Source organism: Amblyomma mixtum, chromosome 1 (assembly GCF_055824585.1).
Source record: "Amblyomma mixtum isolate Tamu chromosome 1, ASM5582458v1, whole genome shotgun sequence".
NCBI lineage: Eukaryota > Metazoa > Arthropoda > Arachnida > Ixodida > Ixodidae > Amblyomma > Amblyomma mixtum.
In genome coordinates, this window is record NC_143012.1 from 242,501,447 (window position 1) to 242,529,149 (window position 27,703).

Sequence of the window (27,703 nt, forward strand, 5' to 3'; positions counted from 1 at the left end):
AAACGACATGACGTTGAACTCATATAAGCCGTCAGGTGTTATGAAGGCAGTTTTTGAGCGATCAGTGTCAGCCATAGGCACCTGCCAGTAACCTGACCTCAAATCCAGCGAGGAGAAATACTCAGCTCCTTGCAAGCAGTCCAGGGCGTCATCGATTCGTGGCAGGGGGTAGACGTCCTTGCGTGTGATGTTGTTGAGCCGGCGGTAATCAACACAGAACCTGATGGAACCATCTTTCTTTTTTACCAACACAACAGGAGACGCCCAGGGACTGTGAGAGGGCTGTATGACACCCCGACGGAGCATGTCGTCCACGTGATCAGAAATGACGCGGCGCTCAGAAGCCGAGACACAATAGGGGCGCTGGCGAAGAGGGGCGTGTGTACCGGTGTCGATGGTGTGCGCAACGACAGACGTACGGCCCAAGGCAGTCTGAGGAAGATCGAAAGAAGACCTGAAGCGCTGGAGGAGGGCGACGAGTTGATCACGTAGCGCGGGTGGAAGGTCAGCGTCAATGGCACGGTGGAAGATGTCGGAGGGCGGTGGATCATTCTTAACATCACAGGAGCTGAGCACATCGACATCGAAGGAAGCGGTGGTATCAAGAATAGGGTAGGGAAGGCAGGAATCAAGTTCTTCAATACGCCCGAGGCATTCACCTCGGAGCATTGCTGACGGGCACGAAGATGGGTTCGAGACGTAAATTGCACTGTGACAGGTTGGTAGCGGACGTACCCAGCACCTCCACCAATTGTAGGGGTGCGTTTATTAGGCGTCCTCAAGAGACCGAACCGCTGTGCAGGGTCTGGCAGCGTAGACGGGCGTAGCCAGCACCAAGAGAGAAGAGAGCGGGGGAACTTCGTCGTCGTCAGGCGCAGCGTAGTGTCGGCGCATAACTTCGTCGTCGTCAGGCGCAGCGCAGTGTCGGCGCATGGTGGTAGCGGAACCTGTCACAGTTGGCACACTACACACGCTATGCCGCTGAAATGCGCCCCTCGCATCGCCAGTTGTGGCCGATGCGCGCTCCATATAACACACTTGTCCACTCCCAGCAACGCCTTCGCTCTTACGGCGCGGTGTTGTGATCATTTGACGCCTAGACTCCGGCGGCTCCCGCAAGCCTGGACACAACCGCCGCGAAGAACTTCAGTTCTTTAGTGCTCCTAGAGGTTGTAGCCATTAGAAACGGTTCATTGAGATTTGCAAATTTTGTCAGTACTGCACCGTCGCTTTTGTCATCTCCTGTATACACTCTACCCAAGCAGTTTAAGCGTCACGCACCTTAGTCAACTCCGTGGACATTGTTTGGGATCAATGTCACATAGTGGTATCATTTCCGGGCCCTGTACGCTTACGGTGGGCTCGACGCACAACGTCAAAACTGAGTGAAGCGGATAATGCCTCTCATTCATTGCATGTAACGCAATTGCTAGCCATGCTGAAGCTTGTTGCAGGACACATACCTTTTTTACAAAAAGAATCTCTGCGGAGCATCATGCATGCTTTAAGTACCATTCACACCCTCATATGCTTGGAAGTTCTCTGGAGTGTTAGAGTGTTTCTAATTTCCTTTACTAGCTCACCTCTACTTATTTACAGGCGTTCACAGCCTTCGCACTTTTCAGCTCATTATAACGCTAGTACATGTGGAAATAATTACAAATCAGCATCCACCAGATCACAGCAATAGGGCTACAAGGGAAACCTTGACAGCTTCCGCAGAAACTTCGTAGTTGAAGAAAAATTAATCCTTTCCGCATTTCGAACCTGAGACCACCACGTCACCGGGCCAGTCGCGCTAGCAGCTAAGCGAACCGGAGCAAGATTGATTTGACCACAAAATCGAAGTGATAACTGTTGGTCCAGTTTTTTAGAATAATGATTGACGTGCAGTAGATTTGTAATATAACAGTAATTAGCATCCAACCAAGCGCAGCCATACAACAGCTCGAATTAAAAAATAACTACAAAAACAAAAGTCCGCAGAGCATCCACAAAATTTCGTATTTACTTTGTACATCTGGTTCCTATTCTGTTCTTTTTATGTGTATTTGAGCTCTTCAAGCATTAAAAGCTGCTAAAGATTCGTAAAATTAAACCAGAGCAAACATTATGAACAGCTGGAGCGTCGAAATTTTATTTATAGACAAGCCTAATAAATACTTTAAGAGCCGGAAATTTGTCATGAAAAGAAGCTGCCATTTGTGCCGAAGGGCGATGATCAGTAGGCATCGCCTGAGCTTAATAAAATACGAAGAAATTAGGTACGCTAAAAACAATCACGCTTTAGCTTGATATCATGAAGCTGCTACTTATCTACGGCATCGCAAGTTGCTTAAACCTAGGAGTGAACTGCTTTGCCAACCCGCGGGATGTGTTTGCAATGGTAAATTTTTTTAGCAGTATTTTGATCCGCAAAAGCTCACCACACGTAAATAAAATGTTTAAAACTGCAGACCCGTATATTGTTTCCGGCCTCTCTTGCGCTATCCGTCCGCAAGCCGTTAAGAACGGGGACATAAACACGTGCCGCTACCGTGTGTAAACAAGGTACAACTTCCGCAGAGCTTAACAACGTAAATAGCAATATAGGATATTATGCGGTGTTCAGCTCTTTACTTCCCAGCAACCAACGTTAACTCCTGCAGTTCGCCTCGTTCACTTTTCGTTTTAACAACCTCTTAATAGCACCTGACACGCAGTGTTAAACGTGTCTCGGACATGCGAGTAAAACGTTATAACAAGGAGGTTTCACTCGTCAGTCTTTTTCCCGGAACCTAGATTGAAGAGGAATGATGCATACGCGAATTTGGAAGGCTTAAACTCTTTGTATTGTGGGTTTTTTGCGCAAAAGACACGACACAAAGGAACGAGGTAGACAGGACAAGCGCTTACTAACAACTCAGGTGTTTATTGACATAACATTGCTCTTAAACTCTTCCCGTGCTTCGTTCAGGCCGATTTCTCTGCTTGATCTTTACTGCGCTTTTTTTTTCATCGGAAACCTACTTCGCAGCCGGAAAATTGCCTGTCAAGAACAGTCCAACTGTCAACGAACATGAGTGGAACGAATTCATTTCTAGATGGAAGGAAAAAAACACGCCTTACTCTTACCTAGACGCGCAGAAAACTGAGAGAAAGACCTCTCGCTATATTGTTTCATCCGACCTACACCGAAGAAAAAGAGTGATGTCGGCCGACCGTTATCCAGGGCACTTAAGTCCTTTCTGCTCCGTGCGGAGTTCAATTATAAGTGCCGTGAAACTGAACAGAATCTTCTCAGAGTTTTTTTGTCGCTGAAAGAGTACGCCTTCAGTTTCTCGGTGGGATAAATTTCTTCCAAATCATGGCAAATTTCTTACTGATTATTTCGTTGAGAGTATTAAAGCTTGTGAAAAAACTTCCAGCCCAGTCCATGCTACGTCCAGATTACCCCATTTCAGGAAGGCCTCCGCACTTTGCCATGTTCCGTTGTTATGTAATAGACAAGAGGAAGCTTCCCTAAACACCTTTATGCACTCAAGCGTCTACGCCCTGTCTTCTTTGAGCCTCACCTGTTCTCGACATCTCGGCTAGAGTATTAGTTTTCATTTTTGTTTCCTTTCCGGTAGTGTGAGGAGCATCAAGTGAAGCCAATAAGGAACAGGGTCTTCTCAGTCCACACTAGCACACACTTATAATGCACTGCACAAATTGCAAAAGCGTAAATCAGACTTGCGGCACCGCGTGGTAACTGAAGATTTTAACCCTGCAGTGCGGCTACGCCGCATGGCCTGTTCGATCGGACGCGGACCCCTCCGCACGTCTGACTTAGCCGGAAGATGTTGGGCCTTTCTCTTGGCGCTACCTCCACCGCCGGGCGACGTTGAGAGCGCTTCGAAATGTGCGACAGCGTATAGCGACCATGCGTCTCAGCCAATTCCTGCACAAATGCGCACAGATAGCCCAAGAAGCATTTTTTGCGTGTTAGCATTTCGAGCCCCGTCTAGAGGAGAGCCCGGTGTGGTATGCATTGTCTACAGTGTGTGCAAAAAAGCCGAATTGGTCGACAGAGTCGTGACGTCACAAGTGGGGTTGTGGAGTGAAATGTTATTATAGCTTTATAAAACTCACAATGCCGCAACATGACTCAAACGTGGTTAGGACATGTAAGTGTATAAAGTAAATGAAAAGCGCCGAAAAATATATTTGGACAATTAGTCGAGGAAATCACACCTCGCCTTTGGTTTCTTACTCAGACACACCACGCTAGGACATGCAAGCACGCTCGTAAGGCTTGGTTGAAGGCGAGCTGTAAACGTACTTTGTGCGGTCTTTCACGTAATATGGAAACAGTTACCCTGTATGCGTGGACAAGAGAAGCCCCTTATAGGCCCCCTTAACGCAATCGCGTCTTGGCCTTTAGTGTTCTCTTAATGTTTAAGCATTTGATGGCACCGACCACGCGTAGGGCCCGATAAGATCGAAGGTGGCACATTGCACATGGCTCAGCCTCCTTACACGACCTGGCGCCCGCGGCTTTTCGGGAACGTCGCAGATCTCCCTCTCGATTTGAAAAAGCTTCGACATTTTTAAGCAGTGATCTGCTTGGTCATGGCGCATGTGGCTTATGTGGAAGTGCGTTTGTGGAAAACAATTAAATATATTATGACGTGCGTGGAAATACTTTATCGAAATATTCTTTTTGGTGCAAGATGATTCTGTTGCTCATCGGCAACCATAGCTGGCGTCGGCGTCGACGAGCAGGCAGGAATCTCAAAAATCCCAGATAAGGTCACCGTGGTATCAAAGAAAAATAAAATTTCTTACGAAGATGACGGGAATGCAGCCCAAGACTTTCGGATTACGAGGCGAGCACGCATCGCGAAACCGCGTTGCTTCTTTGCGAACAAAGCTGAACCAAGTATATGCGTCGTCTTATGACTGTATGCTAATGAGTACGTGTGCCATTATATACGAAGAGAAAAAAGTTAAAATATACAAAAGACATAAAGGAAGTAAAGTTTAAAAAATTATTGGCTCGCATTCAATGCACGAAAGTAGTCTGATGTACCAACCGTATCTTTTAGCATCTTTGAAATGTTTCGCAAGACTTCCGAAAATAAACTCGTTTTTTAGCTCGTTTCACCGGAGATAATGCACATCTACCTGCATGCAAGTTGAAACGACCAGTACCGCTGTGTGGGCGTTTTTACACAGAGCTTCCGACTGCCGCGCGGCCGCTTTCCAAACGGGCAAACAACAAGAAATGGTCGCAAATCTAACTGAAATCTATACTTTTTCGCGTGCTGTTTAGTCTCTCGAGTTTTCTCGTGATGTGGACGGATGGACATTTGGACGGAAGGACGAATGGGGAAAAATGTGCGGAGGAAAGAGGTGACACTGTAGCCTTTAAATGCAATCCTGCCTTAAAACATGGCTGTTTCTCTTCATGTTTCCTGTGTTTGGGTTTTGACGTCCAGGTGGCTCAGTGGCGAGCGCGTTCGGCGTCTGAGACGGACGAATCGGGTTCAATACCGGCCGCTGCGGCAGCGTCTCAAATCCCACTAGCTGTGCGATCGCAGCGCACGTTTATTAACCCAAAGTGTCCTAAACCACTCTGTATAATCGGTAGATCTATACTATGAGGTCTGTCATAGCCCATGCTACATAACAGAATACAGACATTAGAAACACGCAGGAAAATAAGTCGCCTTTGATAAAAAATAGTACTATTTATGCTACGAGAAGAACGCAACACAGTCACAAATATTTCCTGTTCGCAATCTTCGCCAGCACGAACGCTTTCTAATATGGTGTTTTCGCTCGAACGGTAAGCGAGTGAAATACACTTTCTATTGATATATTTAAATCAAACGATTTCATGGCAGCACTGCGAAGTTATATTTGTTAACTTTAGCAATGTTGAAGTGTGATATGTGCTTCTTGTTGTGGATTAGGTCCATTTTATGCATATTATTTTCACTTTCCTAGATTTTTTTTCTGTTTGCTTAAAAGCCTTCCTGCTTAGACCAAGGTATTGGCCGGCAGTACTACTGCCATAAAGTAATATTCGCTTCGGGCCATAAAGTCCGAATATTGCTTGCTTACAATGGCTTGATTTAATGCATAAAACGGATAGGGTCCGTAATATTGTTATGGAATGGAATGATTGTGAAGTCCTATAAGTCATGCATCAAGCTTTCTACAAGAGGAGCACCATACCAGTATAGAGTTAATTTATTCTATGTGTTCGTATTAAAGCAATAATTCAGCGCATAAGGATTAAGGACACAGGAAAAGTAGGCGCTGCAAGCGTTGTTCTGCTCTTAGGTCGCAACCTATAAATACTGCACCACTGTTCCTTAGTTCCGTACAATAAAGGTTAGCAACGGCTAAGGAGTCTAGGTGTTTTTGTAGATACCGATACACAGCGTGATGCCACGTGCTACGCTCCGAAATTGTGGCGAGCAAAGGAATGCCTGACTTATGCGTCTTTGCCGTAAAAAAAAAAAAAAAAACCCTTGTTTTGATAACTTAGCCTTTCAAACACTTCAGGCTTGCGTCACAAAGTTCGACCTGGCTGTTATTTGCGCAACACGGCTTTTTTTATTAAATTTAACTGTAACCCTCTGGAAATTAATATCAGATGAGACGCGTGCCTTACCTGATTGTACACTCCGCGGTACTAGTAAGAAAAATCTTTCTTTATCATATATTGCTAGGCGTAGGTTACTTTTGTCTAGAAAATCAAATGCTGGACGCTAATCTTAGAGTAGCGCAGCCTACAGGCAGTCCTTGCCAACGCGCTGGCGCACTCCACAGCACTTCGGTGTTGGTCCTCCTTGGCTACCCGACGAGTGAGGCTCTTCACCAGGGTCGTCTGTGTACGTTGAGTTTTTTTTCTTTGAGATGCATTACAACCAACTAGCCCAACTCGGTATTCGTCAAACCACGTGTTTCAGGCAAGCCCGCCGATGATCCTTAGAAAAAGAGTTTCTGATTTAAAGGGAAGGTTTCTGCGGTATGCTAAATCTAGTTTTCGAATTTATGATCGTTTAGCGTCCAAAGTTACTCGGGATGTGAAGGACGCCGTAACGAAGGGTTCCAGAAATTTCGACCAGATGGGGTTCCTTAACGTGCAGTAACACCACACAGTACAAAGGCCTCCCGAATTTCGCCTCAATTGAAATGCGACCACCACGGCTGGGTTCCAACCCGTGTCCTTCGGCTCAGCAGCCGAGCGCCATTGCCGCGGCGGTAACTCTGGGGTCGGCACACGTGAAAAAAAGAAATGAATCATTTTAACTAGTAAGATGATTAACCAAATTTTAATAGCTAACTTTTAACTAATACCGATAGGAGCTGATTCCAATTAGGTAGTTCCTGCCAGCTGTTATTACTGGCTATATCAGAGTTTAGAATGTCGAAAACGCGACTGCCTTCGCCACTGTGGCCGAGCAAATCTTGGCAATTTCGCGCATCGTTTGAAAACTGCGCGGCTGCTGGGCGCGCAAAATGACGTCACTAAACCGCGAAACTCTCTGACGCTAGTTCCACGGGGTATTCCCTGCCCTACCCGCGCTTCGATGCTCTCCGCTCCTCGCTACTTCTCTGCTCAAGCGTGGGTGAGGCAGAGGATGTCACGTGGCACAAGCATCACCTAGTGTCGCGGCTCGATGGACGTCACTTCGTACTCCCAGCAGGCGCGCCGTTCTCGAATGGTGCGAAAAATCTAAAAATTTAATATAGCTATTACTTTATTTATTGCACGCAGCAGCAGCGGTAGGCAGTGGCTGGCCGACGCACAGCTAACTTCTCGTCCCCTGCTTTGCAGGTTAGTATCGTAAAATTTCTTTTTGTGCGCTTGAGACATTTCATACTGCTACTCCCGCTGCTGCTGTTTGTGCTTTTGCCTTACTATTTAAATGGAGAAAGATATTTGCTTAGCATGCCAGGAAGCAATCACGGATGACTGCCTTGTCCTGACTTGTTCCGAGTGTGGATTCTCCTATCATGCTGGAAATTGCTCGGGAGTGGGAGAGGCAGCGGTAAAATCCAAACCAGATATTGACAAAACATGGCTGTGTCCTACTTGTAAAGCCTCTAAACTCCGGGGGAGTCACAGCTCCGGGAAAACGAAGCCTGAGCAAGGTGCTGATGTGGGAGCTAAGCTGACTATCATGAACAAACGGATTGCCTTGCTCCTACCACTTATTGACAAAATAGAGGACCTGTTGTCTGTGAAAGAAACTGTGAAAAACATTGAAAAAACAGTAGAGTTTTTGTCTTCTAAGTATGATACCCTACTTACACTGGTGACTACGTAGGGACAGGAAATCTCCGAGTTGAAAGATAGAATGCAGAAAGTAGAAACGGAAACATCGATCGAAAAAGTTAAGAAACTGAGGAAGGAACTTAATGACCTTGACCAATACAGCCGCCGCCAAAACTTGGAGGTTCACGGTATTGAAAAAAGTGAGGGCGAAAACTTGCTCGTGAAACTAAATAACGTCGCACGCAAGCTCAACACCCCAGAGCTAACCGCGAAAGATGTAGAAGCAGTACATAGAATGCCTGCAAGGGAGGAAAACACTCCCGCAATCATGGTACGCTTTTCTTCGCGTACAACCAAGGAGCAGTGGACCGAGCAAAAGACACAACTGGTAACTAAGGTTCCCGGCGTTCGTTTCCTTGACAATCTAACTCCTCTGAACAAGAAATTGCTGTGGGTGACAAAATCGAAGGCACTCGAGCGTTCCTATAAGTTTGTCTGGCAAAAGAATGGCAGAATCCTTGTGCGCAAGAAGGAAGGCGACAGCGCTATCCAGATCAGAACTGAAGATGACCTGGCGAAAATGGGGTAGCAGAGCGCGTGCTCTCTGACTCTGTTTTTTTCTTTTTCATGGCTGCTTACACCCCAAACTGCGGTTATCATAGCGCTATCACTTTCGCCAACATTGTCAAGGAAACACAAGCGCTGAAAAAAACAGCATCGTTTTTTCACCTTAACGCGAGAAGCTTGCGAGACAAGTATCCTGACGTTTGTGCGTACCTGGCAACGTTAAATCATGAATTTACGGCACTTGCATTTTCGGAAACTTGGTTCAGTGATCAACAGCATGCAGTGAAGCTTGATAACTATAATTATGAATCGCTTGGTCGATGTAACCGACGCGGTGGAGGCGTGGCGCTCTACATCAGTAAACGCCATATGTACAGTATCATCCAAGAGTACTCTGCTATTACGGACAACTATGAATCCCTTGCAGTCAAGTGTCAAGCGTTTGCTGTGACGGTTGTATACCGGCCACCTTCAGGATCCTTGTCTGCATTCTTAGATTTTTTCGAAGACGTTAGTGAGCATTTGTTATCCTTTAATTGCCCAGTAGTCATTTTGGGAGATTTTAATATTAATTTGCTTTCCTCTGATTTGTGTTCCAGTAAGTTTCAGGATTTAATACACTCGACCGGTCTAATAAATATTATTAGCATACCTACTCGTGTGACTGCAGATAGCGAGACATTAATAGATTTGTGTTTGACAAGTTGTCATCACAATGGTGTGCGCTCTGGAGTTCTGACAACAGGCATCAGTGACCACATGCCAATATTTTGCTTCCTGCCGGTAACATCACAACCTCAGTTACACCAGGAAGCTCCGCCCCGTAGACATGTCAGTGCAGCTGGAATAGCTCGTTTTCGTGATCTTTTAAGTAGTTTAACTTGGGAAAATGTTTTAAATTTTGCACATCCTAACAATGCATACAACTGCTTTCTAACTGTGGTAACTCAACAATATTATGATGCTTTCCCTGCAAGAATTCTGAAAAAACCTAAGCGTGCAAGAAAGCCTTGGATCACTAACGATTTATTAAATAAGATAAATGCCCGAAATGACTTGTTCAACACGTTTATTAAGACTAGAGATATAAATAAACTGTCAGAATACAAAAAACTGCGAAATAAATTAAGTGGTGAACTAAAGAAAGCTCGCACAGCGTATTACATGAACAAGTTTACGGCAGTGTACAACTGCCCTCAAAAGGCATGGACCTTGTTCAACTCAATTCTTTCGCAGAGAAGTGAAACTATACCCCATGAGTTAGTCGTAGATGGCACAAGCCACGCCGGTGAGTCACTAGCAAACCTATTTAACAATCATTTTCTTACGGCTGGTGCATCTCGCAGCAGCTCGGTCAGTTCATACCTAAATCTAAGTAATACTGAAATAGATTCAATTTTTTTGACGCCAACCACACCAGATGAAATTGAAGGAGTGATAAAAAATATGAAAGATTCTTCTGCTTGTGGTTATGATGACATTGCTGCCTGGCCAGTGAAAGCAGTATCTGATATTCTTTGCGTGCCCCTTTCCCATATTTGCAACAACATAATGCGGCATGGTATATTCCCAGACAGCATGAAAATTGCCCGCGTCTGTGCAATACATAAGGGTGGACCTAAGAACGTTCTCGCGAACTACAGACCTATATCTGTATTACCTTTTTTTTCAAAGATACCTGAGTATGTTATAAATAACAGACTCTACAAATTCTTATCAAAGAAAGAAATAATAGCAAAACAACAGTATGGTTTTCAGAAAGAAAAACAGTTCAATGTGCCTTGCTGAACATCAAAGAAAAAATAACTAATATCGAGAATAAGATGTACACCGTAGGCATATTTTTAGATTTTAGGAAAGCTTTTGACTCGATTAAACATGATATATTATATAATAAACTTTGTAACTATGGCATTCGTGGAATCGCGCTTGACTTAATTAAAAGTTACTTACATAACCGTTACCAGTTTGTAAAAATCAATAGCTTCAAATCAACGTCTAAACTGATACAGTATGGTGTCCCGCAGGGATCTATCTTAAGTCCCCTTTTATTTCTTCTCTATATTAATGACATTGTATGTATTCCTCGAACTCCTGATATTATCTTATACGCTGATGACGCAAATATTTTTTTTCAAGGAACCGACTTAACCAGCATATTAACAGAAGCAAATGCATGGCTTGAACAATTGTCCATCTGGTTATATCATAATCAGCTAGTCCTGAACACAGAAAAAACAAACTACATGATATTTCGACCCAAAAATAAGGCAGCAGATTGTTATGTAAAGCTAGAATTTCAGAAAAAAGTGATAACGCAAGTAAGCAAGCAGAAATTTCTAGGCGTGATCTTTCACGAAAACCTTAACTGGACACCACACATCGATAGCATCTGCACCAATATATCGAAAACCTTAGGTATCCTAAACAAATTTAGGCACATATTACCCACGTGGTTCAAGCGACAGTTGTACTATGCAATGATCTACTCACGACTACACTGCTGCGTACTGGTATGGGGCACGACTTCAAAGGGCAATCTTGAACGGCTTCATATCATGCAGAAGAAAGCGATTCGATTTATTGAAAACTTATCAGCACGTGAACATACTCAAGGTTTTTTTCTATGAAAACAAGATTCTTACATTTACTAACGTATTTCGCCAAGTACTAGCACTCAGAATATACAACGAAATCAAACGTGATCAACCAGGCTTTTTCGCAACATATGAACGCGCTCACTGTGGCTACGAGTTGAGAAATGTATTGTTTACCTCAAACCTGATCAGAACATCATATGGGAAGCAGTCGGTTAACTTTCAAATCCCTGCACTTTTAAACATGTTTCAGGAAATTGTTCAAATAGTCTGTAACTCCAACTCATTAAATAGTTTTAAGAGACAAGTTAAAACTTTTTTACTAGATAAAACATAACTACGCTGTTTTGATGTATGCTGTTTTAATTTGTTTGATTTGTTTTTTCTTAATTGTTTTTTTATGTATGGTATTCTATTGTATCTTGAGTTGTACCTTTGCATTGTATTCTGCCTGCTCAGTGATTGATGTTTCTAATAATGGCGTCTTGTACCGCATCTTTCTGATTGTTTTGTAACTGCACAGTTTTGCTCCCTCCTTATTCTTTCTTGTTCTTGGCGCGACCGGCCACTTGTATATATCCTGATGCAATATTCCGGAGACGAGGCCTCGTCAGGCGTGCATTAAACGCCTTTTGCCTCGTCTACCTTGGCAGTGCTTTATGCCAATGTGTGTTATTCGGTCTTGTATTGTAACCAGTTCTGTCAAAATAAAATGATCAAACAAACAAACTAAACTACCGTGCTGTAAGAATCTAGTTAACCAATATAGTAGTTATAATTTTCCTGCTTTTTGACGTCCGCCAACAGCGATATTGTAGCGCCCCGTCGCGTGCCAGCGTGTAGAAGACGATGAAGTGAGAGGCTTCGAGTGAACGTCCATGGCTGCTTCGCAGAGCCGACGCGTCGTTCAGCTCACCGCCGCCTTCTTCACCAAGCGTCATGGGGCTTCCTCAGTAAATATAGACCACACTTCAACAACCTTCAACAGCACTTCAACAAAAATTTGCCTGCCTGAAAAACCTCTTTCCGACATAAAAAACCAAGTTTATGAAATTTAGTAATGGGCTTCTCTGAAACACCTGCTATAGAGAACAGACGAAGCCACCACAGGAAGTTCTTGCAAATGGAATAATTATGTCTATAATATGCGCATTGCTCCTGTAGTGAGCGAGTTTATATGGTGAAGGCAGTAAACAATTTCGATAAAACTTGACTTGCTACGAAGTCTTAACAGGACAATCGTTAAGAATCTGTTTTGCGCTAATCTTTTTATTTAGGTCTCATTACAAAATTAATACACCTCCTAAAGTGCTGGCGCGATAGGCTGAGGGTTCCATAGAGATGATTTAAAATCATTAGGCCCTCTAGATATACTAAAGTGGCTGTTTGGGCTTGTTCGTCAGTGATCGTGGTTGAAGAATGCAGCGCGAAGAGACAATGACAAACGAAGTCCTGTCCACTTCTTCGTTTGTCCATGTCTTTTCGAGCCGCATTATTTGACCTCTAGATATGTTAAAAAAATCTGCGATCATTTTTACGCTATATTTGCAGTGTCCTTTGCTCCTCTTGCTTCAGTTTTCATTTCTTCACTTTAGTCCATTACTATAACTATAGGCACAAGGGGAGCCAATAGCCTTTGAAAGTAAAAAAAAAATGCAGGAAAGTATTGGTACTGCTTTTCCTAGATAAGCTTTACACTATTTTGTAGGCTATTCGCATGCTAAAAAATTTTGGAACCTGCATTCATGCATACGTGCGTGCCTGTGTGCCGGTATGTGTGCATTTATATAGGGGCTCGCGTGTGTGTATGCGTTCGAGTGAGCGTGCGCATTTATGCGTAATTTACGGCTCGAAACACTTCGGCTTTTTCATTGTGGGTAAAGCGCCGCTGAGAACCAATGGTGATTGAGATTACTCCAACACCTTCGCTTAAGATGAATGCCTTTCCCAGCAGGTGGAAGGAAGGCGTCTTCTGCGTTTCTGTTCTTTGCAAATATGAGCGCAATTTTGCTCAGCACGCGTTTTTGGATTTTGTTTTCTATTAGGAATTCAGCAAGGCGTGTAGCTAGCCGGGCGTTTCGGAGTCTGCTGTATAAAGTCATTACCACCTCTCCATGTACAGGGCTTTGGCGGTCCTGCCATGAGAGGGGTGCATCCGAAGCCAAGTTCCATCGGCTAATATGATCTTTTGATCAGTACGGAGAAGATTAAGAAAACTCATAATTTGAACGTCGGAGCCGGTGAGGCGCCATTAAGCCAGCGCCTGTGCACGGCACGGCTTCACGAACGTCTCTTCTGGGAGCCGTATCTTTATTAAGTAGGAATGGTCACAAAGGCTAATGAGGCTCTCTCGTTGATGGCCTCCAATGAGCTCAAGTTAAACACTTTCAGATTTACTTAGCGCGAAAAGATGTAAATATTGCTAAAGCTGCGCCCTCTCCCGCCCTACCTTGGCCGGCCCCCGCCACGACCGTAAAATAAAAGTACAGAAAAAAAGACATCATATATTCCCACACAAGGGTTACGTCATCTGCTTCCGGATTAGAGCAGGTATAATGAACCATTTTTATCTCCAGGAGAAAATGATTAATCATTAGTTAAGGGCTTACTGTGCTAACACGCTTAAAGGACTAACGCTCCCAGCCTTCACTCTATCGAAGCTCGTCAGCCATAACTAATCATGTTGTATTTCAACGGCTTAAGCTGTCGTCTTTGCGGAGCAGAGTGACGTGACATACAACTGTTTTACTTTACGTTAACTAGATAGAAGATGACTGCCACTGCCGGAGCGTCTATTATAGAGCCTTCCCTTTAGGCCCTACGCAGCACATTAGCTTTGCGCATGCGTCCTGAACCATGTTCATTGAGCTCATCCTCGATGATTCGCAGAGGAAGTTTTCTAGGCTAACTATGTTCGAATACGCAACACTGCAATAATATCTTGGTATGCTTTGTAATAATTTTCTGTCGACCTTGTTCCAAACTACATGACACTTTTCACGAAGGGCTTTCCTGACGCATACCGGACGTCGTGAATAATAACAATCACCGCTTACTTTCCAGACAAAAAATTTGCTTTGGTGCAGTGGTGAAGTGAAAAAAACTGTAAAGAAGCTGCAAAATTATTTCCGCTTGGAAAGGAAGAAATAAGATTTTTGTTTTTATATAGTTCCATTTGTACAGCTGTTAGTGCGCTTAGTTGATTTTTCATGAACCTACAAGACCATGTCTTTCCAAACACTGACTAGAAGCGTTGGTACGGTACTTTTGCTGTTTTGCCCCCGCATACTTTGAACTGGTATTTGTGGCCGTAACTTGGGATTTATTTATTTTAACCTTCTGTTTACCCTAGTTTAGCAGCGCATCTTGTTAGTGGAAGGTTCGTTAAAAAAATGCAGCGCACCAGACGACCAATTACACAATCAAAGACAAGACGACCAGCTACACAGCAGCCGAGGCGAACGGCAATGTGACTTCTGGGTTCTTCTAGGCTACAATTGTTTTGTTGATAACACTGATTTAATAATAATGACAAGGAGGAAATACATAATATTAGCACATTACCTTGATTCATACTAAAACTTGGAGCCTGTGTTGCTATAATGATGAATATTTAGAATGAATATATTGCAGATACAACATTAAATACTATTATTGATACTACAAAAATGCGAACAAAACATTAGAAGATTTAATGGCATTTTCTACTGTCAAAGCGTCTTCAATTAGAAATTTTTTGTTGGATAAATGCCTCAAATTTCACTATAAGTTATTACTAAGCATACGGGCCCACTCTCGAAATGTTTAGTTACAATATCTAGCAAAACAGAGAAAACAATAAATTAGCAGAGATTAAAATCTTGTTGAACAGTTGTCTAGAAAGTTGATCTACTGATACCAAACGCAACATACCTAGGTGCTTGGTTCCGAAGCCGTATTAAGTCAGGTAAAAACGAGCAACGAAAGAGGACTGCGCGTAAAGTAAGGAGTTTGGCTATTGCTGCACAGAAATGTACTCAACTACCTAATTTAGCCTGAAGATGGAAGTAATACCTGTTACTATAGATTTCATTTCCTCATTCACTGTTTAGTATCGCACATTCAACCTCCTTCCAATTTTTCGGTCCTTTTCAGCAGCTGTTGGTTATAGGAGTACAAGTTTTCCGTACCTGAATCTTTAATCCCATAGCTCGCACTGATAAAACATGCCGCAAGCCTTGGTACCCCCTCAAGACTACATTGCGACACCTTTTCTGGATGATTTCAGGCAACTGAAGCATACTCGAGGACCAAATCCAATTAACGTTTTGTTGGCCCATAACATGCACTACATCGTTAACTTTAGCAATGTAATTATAGAAAAGCTTTTCAAAGCTGCCGGTGCACGGAAATTTTAAAATCAGAAATTTGTTTTAAAGAAACAAAAGACGCAGTAACTGCCTCACTTCTCGTTGAGCACCTCTACCTCGCTGTCAGAGACGGGCTTAAGGTGGAAGCGAAAGAGGAAAAAGAGGAGGGCAGTAGTGAAGGGCTCTGGAATAATTTGGACCATATGGGCGCCTTTACGTGCTCGGACATTGCACAGCACGCGGGCGCCTATTCGAAACGCGGCCACTGACTCGGGATGCGCAAGCAAGTTTAATTCATGCCTACAGTTATCTCTAAACATTTAAAGCTCTTTAAGTTTGGCAAGAAACAGTTACATCTCTTTGCTGATAACTGCGTACTTTTCCCGAAATAACAAATGAGAGCAGCAAGCGCATGATTCAATCTCACCTTAACGCTGTCTCCTTATGGTGTAAACGCGTATGGCGTTGAATGTTCACAAGTGCAGATTGGTGCCTTTCTCTTGTGCAAGTAATTATGTGACCGTAATGATAACGACCGTAATGGTGCGTTGCGTTATCCTGTTAGAGAATATAAGTACTTGGAATAATTATTACCTCTAACTATAGCCGGGGCACGCACAGTGCACTTCACTAGCTAGACTATTCCATGATCTGATAACTGAGACGCAGCTTTCTCATGGGCTGAAGTAGCAGCAAAGTTCCTCTGTACACCACACTCATACGCTTCGAGGAAGAGCATGCATAATCAATTTGGGTACCTTGGGTTAAAGTTTTGTTGACCTCTGTAAATGATACAGCATAAATCAGCGCGCTTTCTTTAACTATAAGCGTACATTCATCCTAACTGCTGTGAACTCTAGCTTGAGCTTAAATTCACTTTAATCACGACGGAAAATTGCACGCCTGTGTCTATTTTACGATTTTTTTTATCCTGATTGCATTCGCGCCGAGTTACTTGCTCCCAATTTTTCTGTTTAACCTCCCGCACATCAGATACATGAGGGAGGCAATACTTATTTCAAAACTAAAACCTTCTTGCGTTGTTTTATTCTTCATAGGTGATAAGACTTCAACCACCTTCCTTCTTACACTGTGATATTTCTGAACCTTTATTGCTTCTTTCTGCTTTTATTTTTGTAATGTCCAGTAATCTGCTGCTCGCATATTTTGACTGTTTTCTTTATTTAGCAATATACTCTTCTCGGTTCTCGCTTTGTATTTTTTCAGTATTTTATGCATTACCAGCTCCCATCTGTGATTGCTTGCAATGGGCGTTAAATAAAAAAGTAAATAAACAGCGTGCTGGAAAGAAAACGTATTCGCCTACTGGCTAATATGTGTGAAAGTGGTTTTGTCATATTTATATTGTCATTTCCAGTTACAAGCCCCATCCACTGAGAGCATGAAAATGCTGGTTAATATTATTGTGGCCATCCCTGGAAGTTACTTATTAAACATTCATTAGCAAAAATATTGATTTTTAGTAATGGTTTCAGAGCAGACACTATAGATATCGATGATAACAAAGCAACGGCTCATGCACAGACCCATGTGAGACGCCATATGAGGCCAGATACGCATTTATGAGTGAACCTTAGCAGAAACGAACACTGGGCAAGTTTAAGAATTTTTGAACTGCGTAAAAGGTAACATTACGTAACACTAACAGTAACATTTTGTGAAGCTTTGAGCAACGGAAAAAGAACAGCACGAAACAAGAAACACGCACAAAGGTGCATGTGCTTGTTTATTCCTTCGTCCTGATATTTTTCGCTGTTGAAAAACTTAAGAAATCCTACTCTAAAAATGCTTGAGCCTAGTTTTAGTGTCCTCTAGCTCGAATACCAACTTGAGTTTTTCGCTTACCGCCAGTGCTTCTGTAAGTATGGTATTCACCTGCCACTTTTTTTTTTACTGCAGATTAAGGCGAAGGGGATATAAACAGCTCGCAGTGGCTTTTTTTTTCGAGATGTGCTTGAGTCGTCTGACGATTCGCTTTCGAACAGTGGGCCTGTTCTGGATACAATGCTATTGGCTAGGCTCTGGGTTTTACTTGGTTGGCCTCGAGTAGAATGGCACATACCCACTACGGGGGAGTGGCCAAGACACAGGCGGTGAACTGTTGGAATGATTACGATGGGAGAAAACAAGAATTCATTTCCGTATGCTTCATCGTCATCTCAAATCACTCTGCTCGGTGCTCGCACATGACACGCATAATTCTAGCACTATCTGAATGTCTACCGGAACGTAAACTCAAGGTGTTCAAAATTATATAGATATATTTTTGTTTTTCTGCAACCAAATGATATTATTTACAAGAAAACAATTTTCTTAGTCATAATATGCAGCCAAATGGTCGCCAAGTGTGAGGATAAATAGCTAAAACAAATAAAGTAACATTTGAACCAACGTGTTCAGCGCCCATGTTTATACTAAAAACTTAAAGGCAGTCACATTCCTAGTCAAATCATTCTAGTGGTATTAATTTTGCGAGCCCGACCTTTGAGATAACAGCCTCCATATTTTAATTTGATCGCGCGTATTAGCGCATGCAATGCGAAGACGATCGGCGCAGAATTTCATCCGGCATGAGGCACCTTTTCTAAGACGTTTCGTTAGCCAAAGGCTCAGAGTGAATTGAAAAAATAACTCTTTCCCTTTCTTATACGCTCTCTGAATGGACGAAATGCCTTACGAACGCAGTCGACACATGAGGAGGAATTTTTTTTCTTTTTTGGGGGAATATCATAAAGGAGAGGACGACTTTCAAATACTGCCGAGTTTTGCCCAACTAAATATCGGAGCTCTCAAGGGCCGGGATAAAACGTCGATCGGACTAGCGTCATGAATATTTCCTGCTAAACCTTTCTGTATTTGGTTTTCCTACTTGCACTTACGAGCACTTGGCTTCGCTTTTTTTTTTCGCTAAAACTTATCTAGAGACCTTGTCAACTACGCTAGACAAGGACAGTGAATAAGTGAGGAAAATTCGTTTGCGTTTGCAAACGTTTCACTCTTGATGAATCAGCTAAAGGAATCAAATTGCAACAATATAACAAAATAGAATGCGAGTCACCTTATACACGGGACGTTCAAAGACCTCAGCGAAACATCAGTGTTAAATCAATCATTCACGTGGCAACGATTTCGAAGCGCAGTCGGTGAGACGTCCATGATGTCATTTCTCTCCTACTTCGCTAGTAAAAAAAAAGAAGACATAGAAGAGAGCATAGCTACACGGCAGCGAACACGAGCAATGGGTTTCCGACGAGCCGTGTTGCAACGACCATACTTCATTTTGCGCGCCTCACTGCTCTTTGTAGGAGCGAGTGAACCGTAGCCGGTCGCTTTGCTTCGGTGCATCCGCAGCTTCGAAAATAAACGCTGACTGATGCGCGTTGTCATCACAAAAAGAGACTCCGAGGAACCGCGCTTGCCATATGCTTCATTGTGGGTCATGTGAGAGCGTACTAACCATGGTGCTGCTATTTGGTGAAAAATGTGTTCCTGTAACCAGCATCTCTTGTCTAGACAAATTAAGAGAGCCTGGTATTTCGTAGCCTGTGGACCTGGCCACAACTCTGGATAATGCTGGGTGTATCCGGCGTGAATCGCTGTGTCAATCGCTGAGTGCGGAGAGCATGCCCTCACACTAAATTTGGGTCCATGGCGTGTATTTAGATGGTTCTTCATCGTCCCAGACGTGCGCTTTCCGATCTCCGATTATAGGAGCTGATTTCCTGCGCCACTACAACCCGCTGGTCAACATGTACTGCAAGCGTCTCGTGGACTCCACTACTAAACTCACTGTTCAGGGCCGCTCTCTTTGAGCGTCGCTTGCCTGGATGAATACCCGTCCCATCGCCGTCCGTCTAACTTCATACTGCCCGTCAAGCACCAGGTAACGCATCACTATGTTACCCCTAGCCCGCCCACACATGTTAGACCCATTCGCCTGGCTTGAGATCGGTTCCAGATTGCCCGCCAATGTGTTCCAGCACAAGTTCTGAACCCATGTGTCTAGCGGCCCTGTGGTAATTACAGCGTACTCAACAACGCTACAGACCGGGGCCACTATCCCCTACCTCTCATCACTGATTTCAAAGCATCGCTGCATAGCGGCACTATTTTTCCTAAAATTTAACTATTCAAGGCATACCACCGAATTCCCGATGAACGATTTAATGTACCCAAAAATGCTGTTATATATCCTTCGATCCCTACCGATACATTCGCATACCCTTTAGGCTCCATAAGTCTGGACAAGCATTTCAACGCTTTGTGAACACTATGATTTGGGCTTTACCCTTCTGCATGGCTTACATTGAAGATCTCGTCGTCTTCACCGGCGATGCTGACCAGCAATTCTAACACCTCCGACAGTTTTTCCATCGCCTTTCTGAATTCGGCCTTGTCGTCATCAGAGCCAAATGTGACAGTGGCAAGTCGGAGATCAAAATCCTCGGCCACCATGCCGACGATTCGAGTATCTGTTCGTTTCCATACAACGTCATGACCATTCAAGAACTTCCCCAGCCTTCCTCAATGAGCCAACTCCTCAAATTTCTTGGCCTCATGAATTTTTATCGCCGCTTTATCCCTCACTGTGCAGCCCACCTCAAACCATTGACTGACATGCTTGAAGGCAAAAAAGCAAACTCTGCACATCTTACGTGGTCTTCCGCCACTCTACATTCTTTCGAATCCTTCAAAGCGAATCAATCAGATGTCGCTCTCCTGGCCCATCCACATTTTGACGCACCCCTACTCCTAATGACAGATGCTTTCGACACCCGTGTTGGAGCTGTACTTCAACAGCTCGTGGATGTCACCTGGAGCCTTCTATCCTTTTTCTTCCGAAAGTTATCCCCTGCTCAAAGTCACTACAGTACTTTTGGCCATGAGCGCTTACCCATGTAAATGTCCGTTCGGCATTTCAAACACCTCCTCGAAGGTCGGAATTCCCACATTGCTACCTACCATAAACCACTGACTTTTAATTCTCGCCAGGTGAAATCCTTCATCTCTCGAACGTGGCAGATTACACAACAGACATTCGGCACGTGCGAAGTCTTGACAACGGCGCAGCTGACGCACTGTCATGTATCGCCGATTTCCTCACATCTGCCACCTCACAAGCCAACCTTAACTTGGCCTTCCTCGCCACAGCAAAGAACCAGGACGCGGACAACAAGGACCTCCTCAAGGTCCCAGCCTGACTGGTTCTCCGTTAAGCTTTGCCTTCGTGTCCGGTCCGACACCGCGACAGGTACTCCCCGCCCTTTTGTCCTTTCTACGTTTCGTCGCTTTGTTTTCAATGCTCTCCATGGTCTGTCACATTCTGGAATTCGCGCCACGCAACATCTAGTTACACAGCGTTACGTATGGCCTCACTGCAGGAGCGGCTTCGGAGTGTCCTGAAGTGGTCTTCTGAAAGGCTCACTAGGGCACGCTGTAAAAGTGTACAAACACTTGCGTCCTGGGCCCGTACCTGCCTGGCCTGTCGGCAATCTAAAACACAGCGATACGCGAAATTTCCTTTCTGCTTGGTCCGTCTCTCATCAGCACGCGTCCACAACGTCCACGTCGATATCTTGGGCCCTTGGCAATCTTGTGCTAGGTATTCCTATCTCCTTACGCGTATCGATCATCTCGCTCAATGACCCGAAACATTCCCTCATCCTGATGCAACCAGTGTCACCATCACCAGAACGTTCGTCGCAGGCTGGTTGTCACGGTACGGGGTTCCGTCGATGAGTCACCACAAAGCATGGCCCCCAGTGGTAATCTTCCCTTTTCAAAAACCTTACAACTCTGCGTGGAACTTCTCGAATCCGCACTACCGCTTACCATTCTGTCGCCATGGGCATAATTAAAAGATTCCGTCAGTCGCTAAAAACAGGCCTCAAATCACAACTGGATACCGCTCACTCCACTACATCCCTACGAAATTCTTCTGCTTAGCCCCCGGGCTACTGTGAAAGAAGACCTCTGGTGCATTTCAGCAGAACTTGTATTCGGCTCGCCACTGCATCTTCCTCGTAAATTTTTCGACACACTGCTTCGGCTCAAAGTGCCCGTCCCGCTATTTATGTGATGCAGCTTCGCAGATTATGCCATTTCCGAGCTCCTGCATCCCCACACCAGACTTTCCCACCTTCGCACCTTCCTCCTTAGCTTGCGACTTGCACTCATACTTTCATCCTGCAAAACTCCGTCCACAAACGGTTTCAGCGTTCCTATGACGACCGGTTCCGTCTAGTCGAACGACAGTCGAAGATTTTCACCGCGGACGTACCCGGACGCCTGGACTTCATTTCTTTATTGAGTACGTTCTCTTTATTGCACCTTCCTGTGCGGTTTCTCTGCCTCAAACGGCGGCTGCCTATCTACGCCATCTTCCCCTGCTACTAAACAGGAGCGAGATTCCTTGTTACGGCTCCTAGCTCCATCGAGCTCCTTAACTAGCGGGGTGAGCTGCTGGAATGACAGCACCGGTCTCACGCCGCACAGGTAGCAGCAGCCACCCGTGAAGATGACAACGAGGAGCGCCCTGTTTTGGCCCCCTCCTCACGCTGGAGCCTCGCGGGAGTCTGTTCTGGCTGACTCAAGGCTGCGAATTGGTCCCTGGTACTACTGCCAGTAAATCAGTGAATGTTTCCCTCATCCAGGTCTCATACTTATTGACGCGACAAATGTATTGCTTTGAACTCATCCGTGCAACACCATGCAGAGGTTCTCGTACTTGTACCCCATATGCGATAGCAATACACTTGCCAATGTAGCTCACAGTGATAGCTTTCAGCTATATGGGTAGATTTCTGAATTAGCGATAGACCTTTTGGGCAGCGAGTTACTTACGGGAGAGTACTTCCAAAGCAAGCCCTATATGACCAGTTCAGGTTATTGTAAGCCCTCCAGAATCTCTCTGCCACCCAGGGCACTTTCTCGAAAAGGTCCTCAGGCCGTCCCACACAGTAATTGCTTTGGGGGTTACCCTCAGAAGGGAGCATTTTCAGGTTGTGGCCTACTGAACTCCAGCCGCTTAACCTTAAAAACGTGCCTTATACAAGTGCCCTTGCGATAAAGTTAGCCTTGTGAGGGAGCTAGAAAGCCATTGATATGATCGGAGGCCTTGTCATGCACGAATATTTTTTACACAGCAGCATCAGATGTAATAAAATACGTACACGGAATGTAACATCTGCAATGCATTTGGGACTACACAACACCCAGAGCAAATGCTTTTCTCAGAAGGGTCAGTGGCAGGAAAGCTATCATTATTATCGGTATACATTCAGCGGTCTGCATATTTTATGTTTAAAAGATGAAATTTTCCAGACTACCTTCGGCATCCGTTGTACGGTATCGATTTTTCAATGTTGCAGAATATGATCTGAAATTCTTAACGCTCATCCTATTACGAGGTTTTGTGATTCATGCGATGTGTGTTCACATACACTTCAATGCGGCGGTTGCACACCGGGCTATTGCTGGCTGTGTACTAAGCGCAGACAGTTTTTTAATTTTATTTTCAGTCAAACCTGTATAATATAATCTCGTATATTAAGTGACGCATCTTTGCAAGACACGTGTGTTTACATGATGTTCGTCCTACCTCATTTCTCTCTGTACACTTTCCTAAAGACAATTCAGATTATACTTGCCTAAAGCCATTCCAAAAGGTTTATTGCGCTCTGCAGCCGAAAGCATAGTGATAATTCCTTTTTTCTGTGTTAATGCGATTGAGCTATCTCTCCTCTTTATGTTGTTTGCAGTAGCACGACGAATGCCACATGCAGGAAACATTTCATGCACTTTATAAGCATCCTAGAATGTCAGCCAGATTTATGACTCTTTCTCAGAGACACTTTTTTTTCATTTAGCTGAAGACTGGCAGTCAGTTGAAAGAGATGGAAATAATTCAAATGTCGTAAAAAGACAAACTAACAAAGCTGGCTATTATGCCCAATTTGGGGTTATGCGCGTTATCCAAAATTTCAGCGGCACGTAGGTTGGGCGTTCTTCAGATGTTAACAGAAATCATTCTGTTCTCTTCTGCGAACGTGCTTGCACAAGGCGAAACTCGAGAGGAAATTAGCGAATGTATGAATGTACAATATGGGAGGCAACGAGACAACGCTGCCTTCGACGTCTGCTGTAGATCCCGTAGAACTTAAATCTTACGGAGAAATCTAGTTCCTTATCTTGGTCATTATTTATGCTTGAAAACGCGACTCGCCCCATTAAACCGGCATAGCCGGAGAGCTTAGTGCCGCCAACTGATGACAGTGTCCACAACTGTTGCTAACTTTTCTTTTGTTTTTGATTTAGTTAGGAAAGACTGATATCATGCGGAGTTCAACGTCTCCTTCATATTTTCTAGGGAAAGTCTAATCTGTCCTTTGCTATGCGGCTGCTTCACTGTTACTTAAAAAAGAAAGAAACACCGTGAAATAAAGCAGGTCATTGCTAAGCTGCCTCAAGTATGCGTTCTTCCCGTTCGCTATCTAGCCTGCAGGTTCCCTTAGATTCCACATGGAAAGTATTAAGTTAGACGCATTAATCCCTAGATTTAGACTAAATGCCAAGAAACTGCATGTTCGAACGAGAGCAAAATGACTGCGGTGCGAAAGAGATGAAATACTGTTCGTTTCTTTTTGAAAGGTTGCAGATTGTGCGATGATTTGCACAATGATGACCTGTTAAAATAAAATTCAAACTAGAATTTCTTAACAAATTACTGCCGAAGATTGCCGAAAGATTTCGCCGTTATATCAGCTTACCTGCCTAATTCAGAACTAGTGTATTTGCACTTTAGTACTTTTATCCAGAACAACGAACAAATTACCACTTCACCTAGGTAATACCGATCGCGGATCTGTACATCAGAAAGTACCTGGACATCTGAGTCGTCCTAACGTCATATGGAAGAAGTTAACGTTGAACTGTTCGCTAGCAAGCCAAATAGGGTGTAAAGGGGTGTGTGTCTCTCTCTCTTCTCAAAAACCTGCTGTGTTTCTAAAATTAGTCATGTATCGTAAATTTTAGGTACTGATTGTGTTAATGTCAGTACCATGCTAAAATTACAGAAGACAATTAAGTTTCGATCATTTTCTTTGATAACGCACCCTCTCTAGTCGGAAACCTGCATGTTTACCTTTACTTTGCAGACAACCTGAAGTTTGAGGTAATTAAAGAAAGGCAAATTCTTATTGCATATTTTTGATGCTTACGCCTACAACGCCAAGTTCAATCTCAAAAGCCATTTAGGCCTTTCAACAAGATTTATTTTAAGTCTTTTGGGCGCTCATCGAAACAGTAGAATAGTGTTACTGTCACGAAAACTTTGGGGTGTGATAAACTAAACGGAGTTATGCAATCTTTAAAACACGCAAGTTTGTTCAGATGAGGCATGGTTTACTATAATTCTCGTGAGCGCTCTTCTGACACTGCGTATTGCTCAAAAAGAACTGGTCTCGCAGTTACAACCCGCACCTTTCTCGGGCAAATGCGAATGTCTCCTGAATCCAAAATAAGACAGGATGCTGTCATTGCGTCATATTAAGCCCATAACGGAAGATATACTGCCAAGCCAGCAATAAATAGTATGGTCTGGCGTTCCGCTTGCCAAAACAACTGATTTACAGTTGCCTGTCAGCCTGGCGTCCCTGGGGTTTCGCGACCTGGATTATGCTTCTGTCATGTTTTAAGCGAGGCACGAGCACGAGTAAGTGCAGTCGTAATACAGGGTGTTTTTTTTAGAAGGTCCAAAATTTTTAAAGAAAGGTAAATTCCTTTAGATTTATTTTAATCCTGGGGCTATACTGAGGGCTACGGCGGACACCAGGTAAGAGGCAAACTACTTTAATTAGTTCGCTGATTAACTGATTACGTTAATTAACTTTTATAATTTTTATTTTAGGAGATATGTTGTATTAGCAGAATTGGAGATCGTCTTCCAAACAGTCCAGCCAAGAAAAAAGATTTTCATGAAAAAATTTTTTGCGCGCGTAACGAAGCGAGAAAAAGTCTCCCTGGTAGGCAGCTTCACACTGTAACACAGCGTCTGTGAGCGCTCGCTCCGCGCTGTACTTTGTGTCAATGCGTTTTTGTTCCAGCGCGGCATTCCGTGAGACCGCGGAGCGAAGCGAGATAACCAGCGATAGCGTAGGCCGCCAGTCCGGGACGCTTGACGCAAAGCGCAGGGCGGAGTGAACTACGTCAGAGGCGCTCCCGCCGCTGCGTTACGGTGTGAAGATGCCTACCAGGGTGACTTTCTCGCGCCTCGTAACGTGCGTGAAAAATTTTTAATTAAAATTGTTTTTTCTTGGTTGGACTGTTTAGAGGACGATCTCCAATTCTGCGAATACAACATACCCCCTAAAACAAAAATTAGAAAAGTTAATTAACATATTTAGTTAATCAGCGAACTAATTAAAACAGTTTTCCTCTTGCCTGGCGCCCGCCGTAGCCTCCAGTATAGCCCCAGTGCTAAAATAAATCTAAAGCAATTTACCTTTTTTTAAATATTGGACCTTCTAAAAAAAAACACCCGGTATGACCACGCACGTCAGCAACACTGTCTCGTGCGCCTTTCCTAAGCGCATATAGGGTTGACATTGTTTCCACAGGGACAATGCAGGCGCTTAACCAAGTCGTATAAAATACCTCATATATTACAATGCTAAACTCGTGGCCACACTGCACTAAAAGCATGACATACAACCTGCCTACCCCAGATGTAACAAGCAGTCAGTGTTTCAGAATATTCGATTCTAAGACGGTTCAATGTGATTTCGAACGCGGCGCTGTCGAATGAAACAAAATTTACATTCATCAAGTAATGCCTGGCGTCTGAACGGAGGTCTCTTACTTCCACATACAGCCGTGTAAAGAGCAGTTATTAGTTCTACGAATTCCACGCTTGATGACAGTGCTCCTTTTAGAATTGTGGAGTACTTTTTGTTACGTTGAGCCCTTAGGTGTCGAAATATCCTATCGGCTGTTCGGGGAACTGAATAAAGTTGGTCCAACACTATGCCAGGTCCTTAAAGAAGAGTTGCGGTAAATGCAGCGATCAGCCAGCGCTTTTTACCGGCTTTTCTAGGTTGTGGGTATATGGGATAAGGTGTTCTCCCTTGCAAAGAGCATGTCCAACATTCTCTGACAAAAATTTTGAGAATTAGAAAATTCTAACATACTGCTACGGAAATATTGTAGTTAATGTTCCGTTCTTCTGACATGTTACAAACTCTTTCTTTTAAACTGTTCCCATCGATCGCATCGAACAGTTGAGACTGCCGTTGAAAACTAATGAGGAATGGTTGTGACGGTTAGCAAAAACGTTAATAGAATGGCGCTAGACTGCCGTCGAGTGATCGGCGGATGTATTGATTGTTGTAGTAAAATCTTGCACTACATCAAAACAGTAATGTTCGTAAATGGCTTCCCGCTGAGAATTTATTTTCTTCATAAATGTTGGGTATTAAACAATGGTCTAGCCCGCAAGCTCGCCAACAATGTAGCGCATGACTTGAAACAAAGGGCTGCATTCTCTCCTATAAGAAAAAAACAGAGCACACCGATGCATCATAGCTGCGATCCGCAAACTATTTTATCTGTGCGGTGTAGCGTCAGACAACTCGGCTATGGGTCAAAGCTGACGTGCGTTTCGCCGCTTGCCGCTTAGCCTTTCGTAGGGAAATGATTTACACGTTTTGTAAAAATGTTTAGTTTAAATAGTTTTCCCGTTTATTGCAGCACATGAGGCCAATAAGAACTACCACTTTCCATGTTAGACTTTCACTTCTCTGTTAGACTTCTAGTCGTTCGCATAAAGCGATTGCAGCTTTACACTTTGCAAAAATAATCTTTTTTCACTAAAAAGTGGTCAAAAATTTTCGTCGCTTACTTAGATTTTGTATAAA

The 27,703-nt window shown here is 43.8% G+C and overlaps 1 protein-coding gene across 1 annotated transcript in view; it reads right to left on the minus strand.

The window, feature by feature from the left end:
* Nucleotides 1-20,246, minus strand: part of LOC149371345 (uncharacterized) — a 144,560-nt gene extending 124,314 nt beyond the window's left edge. Inside the window, exon 1 of the mRNA XM_089579824.1 lies at nucleotides 20,097-20,246. Within this exon, the coding sequence (XP_089435950.1) occupies nucleotides 20,097-20,246 (150 nt within the window). The remainder of the gene's footprint in view (nucleotides 1-20,096) is intronic.
* Nucleotides 20,247-27,703: the final 7,457 nt, after the last annotated feature.